We start from the raw sequence: 8,998 nt of genomic DNA, 5'->3' as shown, positions 1-8,998 counted from the left end.
TACTTGAAAATTGGAAAGAAATTTTCCATCGCCTTTTTTTCCTTTTTTATCTAAGAATTAATAATTTAATGGAAATAGATATAACAGGCCTAGATTGAGATATTTAAGCAAAGACAATTAATCATAAGATAGATTAAAGTGTCCATAAAATAACGGATTCTTACCATTGAGATATTCATATGGAGACGACACCGCCTACATCACTTATGTTCCGCTCAACATACGCCATATGGCTTAACTGCACGCTCATTTTTTATTTGTTTTAAAGTGAAACGCATGTGTTACGATATTGCACAAATAGGTAATACGGAAAATTGCAAAGGAAAAACTTTCATCGGTAAGTACCTAAGTACCTAACTATATATAATAATTTTTAAAACTTAGTTAGAGCAAAAAAATGGCGCACAGATTTTGTTCGTGGTGTCTCCTCCATAAGTACGTAGGTACTACGTAGTAATATATCTCAATGATTCTTACTAATATTATCATATCCAGAATTTAAATTATTATCTATTATTTAATATCATCTATGCTACAGTAAAAATACAGGCTATTCAAGTTTGCGGTCCAAATCTGACATGTTTGTAGGTAAAATGTTAAATAAATGATATTTTATCAGTCACCATCACACTTTACATTTTGTGTTCCAAGTGACTCTTCGGGATAAGTACTTATGTACTAGCTATGTATAACGGAGCTCTTATTTTCGCGTCCCATATGAGTTCGGACTATTTGTGATTCAGAGTCAACCGTATGTATAATTAATACATTCATTTTATATTGATAAAACACTGAATGATCGATGCGACCGTCAGATTTAATATCGTTCTGATGCTGAATTAATATAAATGCGGTGGTTATTTTTGTTTTGGCTGTTTTCAAATAATACTTATATCAATGCAGATATATCAAATGTATGTTTCGCGATTTACCGTGTGGGTAGTGCTAGTGGATGAAGGAGAAACATATCAGTCAAAGCAAATCATTCATATTATGCACTCCAGTTCATTTGAAAACTTACTGGCCTTTAACGAAAATTAGGAAATAAAAACTCATCTTTTGTTTCATGAGGAACAAAAAATAGGAAGCTGAAAACATGTAACATCGCGAATGCTCAGAATAGTTGACTAGAATAAAAAGGTACTTAGTTAGTTCGTGCTATGAAAATCGTGGATAACAATAAAGTTTTTTCCCGCAGTAAAAGAGACAAACGAATTAAAAATATACATGATCCTTTTGACAAAGTTATAGTTTTTTCACCATCATTATTTTTTACCCTCAGCGTTTTCAATACTTTTTTAACATCGAAGACCACGAGCGACGTTTTTTGACAGACGATTCAAAAATCAAATTTTCTTTTTCAAACCGATGTACCGTACGGAAACATTACGCCCATTCACGAGGTGCAAAAAACATCGCATCGAAATAAACGTATCTTGAGAAAAAAGGTATTTGATCTAAAAACGATTCATAAGATTGTTCAACCTGATGTCTTTGTCCTATCTATATTAAAGAATCCGCACCACTTGGGTCGGCCGCGGACCGACCAATAGTCAGAGAGCTGATGACATTTAACAATAAGTGATCTTATCGCCTGACATTGATAAATGGATAGATTTATCATTTGAGTTCTATGATCATAAAAGCGTGCCTGGACTTTATTTTAAAACTAATAATATTTTATCGACTTTTTATTCAATCAATATACGCCTAAATACATAGAACCTAAATATGTATAAGTTGTTCAAACTCAAACTCAAACATTTATTTATTCAATTAGACTTCTTTTAGAAGCACTTTTGAAACGTCATTACATATTTGAACATTTACCACATTTAAACTCTATTATTGTTAGGACTATTTAGAACTATTATTATTTATATGTGGATCATGGGATTTTTATTTGTAAAACGTTACGTGACTAGTGGGATCTATTATAATTAGTATAGTGCATAATTCAATAAATATTATTTATAATAAAATATTAAGTATACCTAACTAATTGTGAGTTAATTTTAATAAGTAAATTATAGAGATTTTCGTCTATAAATAATTCTAATATCCATATTCATTTCTTTAAAAAGATTGAATATTCTAGTCTAATATGCATATTCATTTCTTTAAAATGATTGCTATAATCACTAGATATAAAAAAATATAGGTAGGTACTTACTCTTTTTTTTGAAGTCGGTTAAAAACACAACATAAGAGATAGAATTATTCAATCGTTAACATTACGGTATAGCGTTTTAGTTGATTTGCATCAAGTAATAAAACGAATTTCTTGCTACCAAAAATAGTTTTCGTTTGGAGCTTTCGAAATTAGGCACACAATTGTAACTAATTCTATACGGTTTGATGTTATGTAAAAAATATTGATAGTAGGTAGATATTATACTTAAGTACGCAATTTCTTATTCATTTTTTTAAGAGTAAATTGTCAATATCGATTTTAACAAGATACTTAAAGAAATAATATTACAATGGTAGCAATTAATTTCAATATGTAATAGGTGCCCCTTTGGAACCCCAAACTACTAATGGCCCGCAGTTTTCCGTCTCGGTATTTTTTATTCAAAGGGCCACCGCTCGATTTTGTCAACTACCTGGACATAGTCTGATTTAACCTTCCATCGTATTTCATCAACAAAGGCCGGTCAGTGACCTTATATTATTCAATGTTCTAGACAACTATTTTATAATTTAATCAAATCGTGACGCCAAAGGACCTCCACAAACCGGTGCTCTTTAAAAAGTATGTAACAAACACTTTTTTGCTGGTTAGGTGTGATTATACTACATTGTATTTGGCTTCAGTATTGATATTGTTAGATTTACGAATTTGGTCACAGTTGAAGGAACTGTCTCGATATAGGTGGGTAGGTACGTATCTACATAAAACCACATGTTGTCTGAATACATGAAAATATAGCCTGTGCTAGTTTTTTGTCGTTGTCGTTTTTTATTAATTGCAATTAAACGACACTGAATTAATTAATCATTCGCATTCAGTGACCTACAATCGTCGATTAGAATATTTAAAAAAAAAATTTAACTCAAATGATGGATTTTTTCACAAGTTATAGTGTTTTCAGGTTTCACACATGACGGACAGGAAAAATTTTTGACCTATTTCGGTGTTTTTTTCCAATTCTATTGAAGTAAATCAATTTTTAAAAAGTATGGGATTAATCTCCATTAAATTATCTCGACAATAGTATGCAAAATATCTTGATTCCGTGAACTAACAAGGCTATAATAATAAGAATAGCTGCAAAAATGAGGCGAAAAAAATTTTTCGATCGTAAAGCACTCTCTGATGCTTCGCATCGTCGTGCAATAAAATATTAAATTTTAAGTCTATCGACCTATATGCGGTATGCACATATATATCGATTAAACTAATACCTAACTCTTGCGCTAAATTCCTTGCTTCCCATAAATTCGAACAAGGAATCGCGAATTCGACTTCTTCGTAGAAACTGATTTTATTTGCGGTTTTTTTTTTAATATCTACTAATTTTTAATAGTAAATGTGTAAGATATTATCTTTAATATCGCGTATGTCGGATATACAACATTACATTAAATTAATTTTGATAAAGGTATCTCATAGTTCGTATTATGTAGTGCCCGCATTCTTCATAGATCAGATAAATATTTTGTCACACAAAAACAACCATATTCAAAACGAACGCATGATTAATTATCGTGGGCGGTCACATATTAAACGTTAACTATTCCATTATGTAGGTATAGTGTCAGATTGGAATCATTGAAATACTTTGGCGCCAAAATTCCGCAGAAAAAAACTTCGACCGACCGTGACTTTAAGGGACAAAAACTGTGGAGGTATTGGTCGGACAAAGATGTTAAAGAATGTAAAATAAAATATTTCATTAGGCGAATGATACGTGATAATTATTAATTGGAGTACGTCCATCAATGTGTGTATTTTTTATTGGAAGAACAGACTTTTAATGCCTCTATAAAGGCAGGCGGTGTGATTGATGGTTCGTCGCTGTTATTGCCCATATAAGAGGCTTGGGGATTTACTTCATAATATTAAAAAAAAACTACATCGTTTTGCGCGAACCTCACATCCGCCTAACCGCGTCTATGCGTCTTTAGTAAAAGTAGGATATGAAGAATAAGTTAAAAAAAAACACTACTTTCTTCATTGCATTGCATCTTGAACATTTCCAACAATTTCAACCTTTTATGTATGGGAGCGTTTCTTTTGCTTAATAGAATAAATTTTTAATATGTATTGTAAGTAGTTACTTTATTAAATAATTAAATGCATTTGAACATTCCAATTCTAGCTAATATATTGATCAATAGCTGTCGATTCTTGGTGTTACATATTTCTTGTCTCCAGTCAGCTGACCGCAGGCGATTTGTCTTTCGCGCTCCTTACGCATGGCCTAGTAAAATTAATTAAATATTATCTACTAATAATATGTTTTGTAATAAATTAAAAATTATCATTTTACACTCTTCTCTTTTCTTTAACTATTTTAATTTGAAATCCTTAGATTTTGTAATCTAAGTTGAAATCTATGTGGGTATGTGTATTTCATATTATATAATTTTTATTTTTTACCTATTTTCAGCTTTCCATTACTTTTATATAACATTTATGAATTTTACTGGGGATTTAGGTTTATGTTGCAACTTGCAACTTAGACATACAGCATACTACAGAACTAATGTGGATTAATTTAGGACGCCTACTCAGAACTAAAAGCAAACCGTATCTCCCGAAAAATTGCTAACCTTAAATCTCGCAAATTGTTTCTTTCTAGTATGGCATTCGTGATACTCGTCTATGTAATCTCTACATTTGCGCACACCTCGGCCATACCCGTATGCTTCCATGCAATTCATCATATCCATCTCTTGTTTCGCACAGCGTCCTAACATCTGATAACTTAGCATTGCCCCCGTAATATCAGTGAAGACCGTTCGGATTACGGGAGAAACGATATCCGACATCGTAATTAAGAATAATTATTATAATTTCTAGAAATTTATTATTAATGACATTTGAAAGAGAATGTGAAGTTTGTTTAAATACTTTTTGTTGTAAGATTTTTATTTTTTATTTTTGTTGTCAACCATATTTTGCTTCAATAAAAAGGCCATAATATTAATTAAAAGACTCTCTATATGTTTTTAATACAGCATCATATTGAAAAAAACACATTTTATTATTTTGCCATTTTTTGTAGCAATTCCATGAAATAACAGGTGGTTCTCTAGCCCATATTTTGTAAATTTTATAAGCTATAACTTTGCCCGTGGTTTTACCCGCTTTGCTCCACTCCTGTCAAAGACGTCTTAGCATGATGATATACATCAAGAATACATATACCTATAGCCTATATAGCCTTCCTCTATAAATGGGCTATCTAACACTGAAAGAATTTTTCAAATCGGACCAGTAGTTCCTGATATGTATGTGTACATATACATTTTTTAAAATATGTAAATCAATATATTCATAAATTTATATATGTAAACCATTTTATTAAATTTTTTTTTTCATTAAGTCATGTTATGTGTGATTGAGTTTCATATTAACATGTGCAATCATTTATGTATAACTGGGTTCTATTAAACATTCATATAAGCATAATAAAAGTAAGAACATAACTCACTGAAACAAAATCACTATATTACACTTTTATTTTTACAACGGCATCACATAAATTTAATTGATTAAAAACTATCAATTCTTGGTGTTACATATTGTTTGTCTCCTGTCAATTTGCCTTCAGCAATTTGACGTTCGCGTTCCTTGCGCATTGCCTACAAACAAAAAAAAATATAATTGAAAATTATGAACGCCATGAAAGTTATATACAAAGATATAAATGCTTTGATGTATCCTTTCTAGAAATTAGTGATATTAACTATTGGGTATCATTTAAGCTATCACCAATTTAATTAGTTTTATTTTTCTTAAATAATAGGTTTTGTCCTCAAAATAGTAGATCTGTCACCAAAATGTAGTCACCAAACAATGCAAAATCAGTTCCACAATAAATCACCTAAAATCCTGAGATATAAGGTCTAGTACCATATAAATGTTTTTGTATGTATTATAATAGGTGTGTCCTAATGAGTATTTAAGCAAAATAATTTAAAGAGATCACCAATAAATCATATTAGGTATGTTACTAAAAGTTAAAATAATCAATATTTATTCTTAAAAATAATAACCACTGAATAATCAGCTCTGGTTTAATAGCTGACAAATGGTTAGCATAATTGTATATAAAACACTTAATTAAAGTTAAAATAATCAATATTTATTGTTAAAAAACAATAATCACTGAATAATCAGCGCTGGTTTGGATTTCGAAGGGCGCCCCCTTTTTCTTTTCTGGCCGATAAGCACATTTTTTGCTTCTGGTGGGGGGGTTGGCCAGCTTTAAGCGTATGGCTAATCCGTTAATATGTTTGCACATGTCAATTTTTAAAGCGCGCCAATTTGTCTCCGCCTCTTTGATCATTTTTTCATTAAAATTATAAATTGATGTATTAAATTGATAACAAATACTATTAATTTATTATCTGAACGAAATAAAATGTTACTACTGTATAGGTGACAAAATATCAAATAAAAAGGAATCACAGTTAGGGATCGATAATCGATTTATTTGATGACAGATCTACCATTCTGAGCACAGAGCTATTATTTAAGTAACAAAACTGTTATTATAAGAACGAAGTTTATATTCATGTAATGCAATATAATTTTATTGGTTACCTATCGATCTCTTATTTTACACATATATTAACATTAATTTGATAATTCATACCTGGGAACAATTTTTGTTTATCTGAGAACGAAAATATTTCGTGGTGATAGATCTAGGTAAAAATTTAGAATATGGACCGTCGATGCGGGGGTGGGGAGGGGTGGGGGAGGGGAGGGGGGGTCGGGGGGAACTCCTCGGTACCACTCCCCCCCCGCGCAGACCAGTAGTTCCTGAGATATTCAAGGTCAAAGTTTGAGGTTATAATTGGGCCGAAAGTGACAAATAATGGAGGAGAGGATAAACCTTTCCCTTCCCTCAATTCCCAAACTCCCTCCATAACCAAATTGTTGCACTATATTGCTTCTGCTTCTGCTCCAGCGCTGCGGGAAGTGCAGCCCTATCACCCTTGCGTATCTAAGTACAGGCACCTAGCTCGCCTACGCAGCTTCGGCTGTTTGGTCGCCTTCGGCGACCAGCCTCAGCCGCTTCTGCTTGTACGGTGCCTGCACTTAGCTACAGCGGGCGAGGGCTGCTCTCCCTCCGCGCTTCCGGATTTTTTAATACACTCTAGGGGTAAGAGCGGAAGGACCACGTGGAGTCGGGGTTGACAGATTTGGTTATGTGACTGCTCATCTTTTGTGTAATGGATTTATGTGGGTTACATTTTACCCATAATTGTATTATTATTATTAGAATTATTTACTTTTGTATAAATTAAATTATAACTAAACATAATTGAACTGAATTATTAATTAATAGTCGAGCTGCTACATTGCTGATGTGGCTATATGTAAACTAGTGTTTTGTGTAATTTCTTTATCTTTACTAAAATACTTTAGTTAACTTTGTGCATTGTTATTATTATCCAATATGTTTATATTTTAGAGGAAATATAATAAAACATACTTATTTTACATAATGAATTTTAAATATTAATTACCAATTTAACATATTTTGACTTCTTTTATATACAATAACACTATAATCACTAAAATTATGTATTTTATAAAGTATTATTGTGATAAAAATATCACTAAAAAGCTGTATGAGTGAATCATTTGCTAGTGACAAGCATCTGTCAACGTCAAAATTACGAAAAGTAGTACAAATTAAACAAATTTGTTTATTTTATTATAAAAAAAATACGCGGCTGCGCAACTTGAAACTTCGTAAAATTACTTTTCAGAGTCTTATCTTATCGCTATAAAATCGCCGATATCCAACTCGACGGTCCATATTCTAAATTTTATCCTTATTTGGAAGGATATATTTAACTGTGGTCTTATCAGAACTATGATACTAGTTTAGAAGTAGACTCATAATAAACTAATACATACCGCAAATCGCTTAAATTGTTTGGTTTTCGTTTGGCATTCATGAAAGTCCGCGAATAAGTATGCGCACTTGTTCCTCCCGCGGTCCAAGCCGTATGCTTCAAGGCAGTCCATATAACGCATCTCTTCCTTTTGGCATGTACCTAGCAGCTGGTGGCTGAACATGCCTCCAGTCAGGTCCGTGAAGGGAGAACGGAGGAACGGTGAAATCGACATCTTTGCTATAATATTAATAAAAAATAAGGTTAGAATTACGTAAACAAAATAATTTGAGATTTATTCAGTTCTTTGTAGTGTACATATTTTTTCTGAATTGTATCATCCTAAAATTAGTAAATGGTGAAAATTGTATGCTAAACACTGTATTTACCTTGTAATTTACGCAACTATTGTTGTTCTATCTTCAAAATTTATCTGAAACAAAAAAAGCTGAGTGCTGACAGTGGTCAGTGACAGACACTTTTGAATTTTGAAAGTATCACATGTCAAACGTAAAATAAATTGTTTTTTTTTTAATCTTCGCAAGAAAATACCTACTATGTCTATTTGCTATAAGGTTGTATTCATGTTGCATTTCAGCTTAGCATTTCAGTAGATTTTCCTCGAGATTTCATCATCAGATCCTGATTCCTGGCTGCACACTGCCTGTGTTTCAAAAGTTTGTTTAAATTGAAAACTTTCTTAATTAAATTTCGAACACATTTTTCAACCGGAAGAGAAAAAATCGCAAAAAATATGTCGTTTCTAAACATTGAGATAATATTAATATGGAGCAGACACCACGAACAAAATCTGTGCGCCAAGCGCGGCGGCGCGGGGCGCGCGAATGGCGGCTAGAGTCTAGACAGTCATAGATTATGCGATGCCACTGACTCACCGCTATAGAGGCGACAC

At 32.2% G+C, this 8,998-nt stretch overlaps 2 protein-coding genes across 2 annotated transcripts; both read right to left on the bottom strand.

Annotated features, from left to right (window-relative positions):
* Positions 1-4,266: 4,266 nt before the first annotated feature.
* On the bottom strand, positions 4,267-5,048 carry LOC123699234 (NADH dehydrogenase [ubiquinone] iron-sulfur protein 5-like). The gene is made up of 2 exons (XM_045646140.1): positions 4,780-5,048; positions 4,267-4,427 (listed from the first exon to the last, which is right to left on the bottom strand). Exons 1-2 carry the CDS (start codon positions 4,996-4,998, stop codon positions 4,338-4,340), a joined length of 309 nt encoding a protein of 102 aa, XP_045502096.1. The 5' UTR covers positions 4,999-5,048; the 3' UTR covers positions 4,267-4,337.
* A 615-nt stretch (positions 5,049-5,663) lies between these two features.
* LOC123699344 (NADH dehydrogenase [ubiquinone] iron-sulfur protein 5-like) lies at positions 5,664-8,559 on the bottom strand. Its single transcript, XM_045646272.1, has 3 exons — positions 8,475-8,559; positions 8,108-8,325; positions 5,664-5,814 (listed from the first exon to the last, which is right to left on the bottom strand). Exons 2-3 carry the CDS (start codon positions 8,318-8,320, stop codon positions 5,725-5,727), a joined length of 303 nt encoding a protein of 100 aa, XP_045502228.1. The 5' UTR covers positions 8,321-8,325; positions 8,475-8,559; the 3' UTR covers positions 5,664-5,724.
* Between the last annotated feature and the right edge of the window lie 439 nt (positions 8,560-8,998).

Source organism: Colias croceus, chromosome 17, assembly GCF_905220415.1.
Source record: "Colias croceus chromosome 17, ilColCroc2.1".
NCBI lineage: Eukaryota > Metazoa > Arthropoda > Insecta > Lepidoptera > Pieridae > Colias > Colias croceus.
The sequence above is the reverse complement of the archived record's forward strand: the minus strand, read 5'-3'. Positions and strand labels throughout refer to the sequence as shown.

Coding starts and splice junctions, on each gene's coding strand:
- LOC123699344 (XM_045646272.1), bottom strand. CDS start 8,320: ATGTCGATTTCACCGTTCCTCCGTTCTCCCTTCACGGACCTGACTGGA. Junction 5,815..8,107: donor AACAATTTAAGCGATTTGCG/GTATGTATTAGT, acceptor TTTTGTTTGTAG/GCAATGCGCAAGGAACGCGA.
- LOC123699234 (XM_045646140.1), bottom strand. CDS start 4,998: ATGTCGGATATCGTTTCTCCCGTAATCCGAACGGTCTTCACTGATATT. Junction 4,428..4,779: donor AACAATTTGCGAGATTTAAG/GTTAGCAATTTT, acceptor TAATTTTACTAG/GCCATGCGTAAGGAGCGCGA.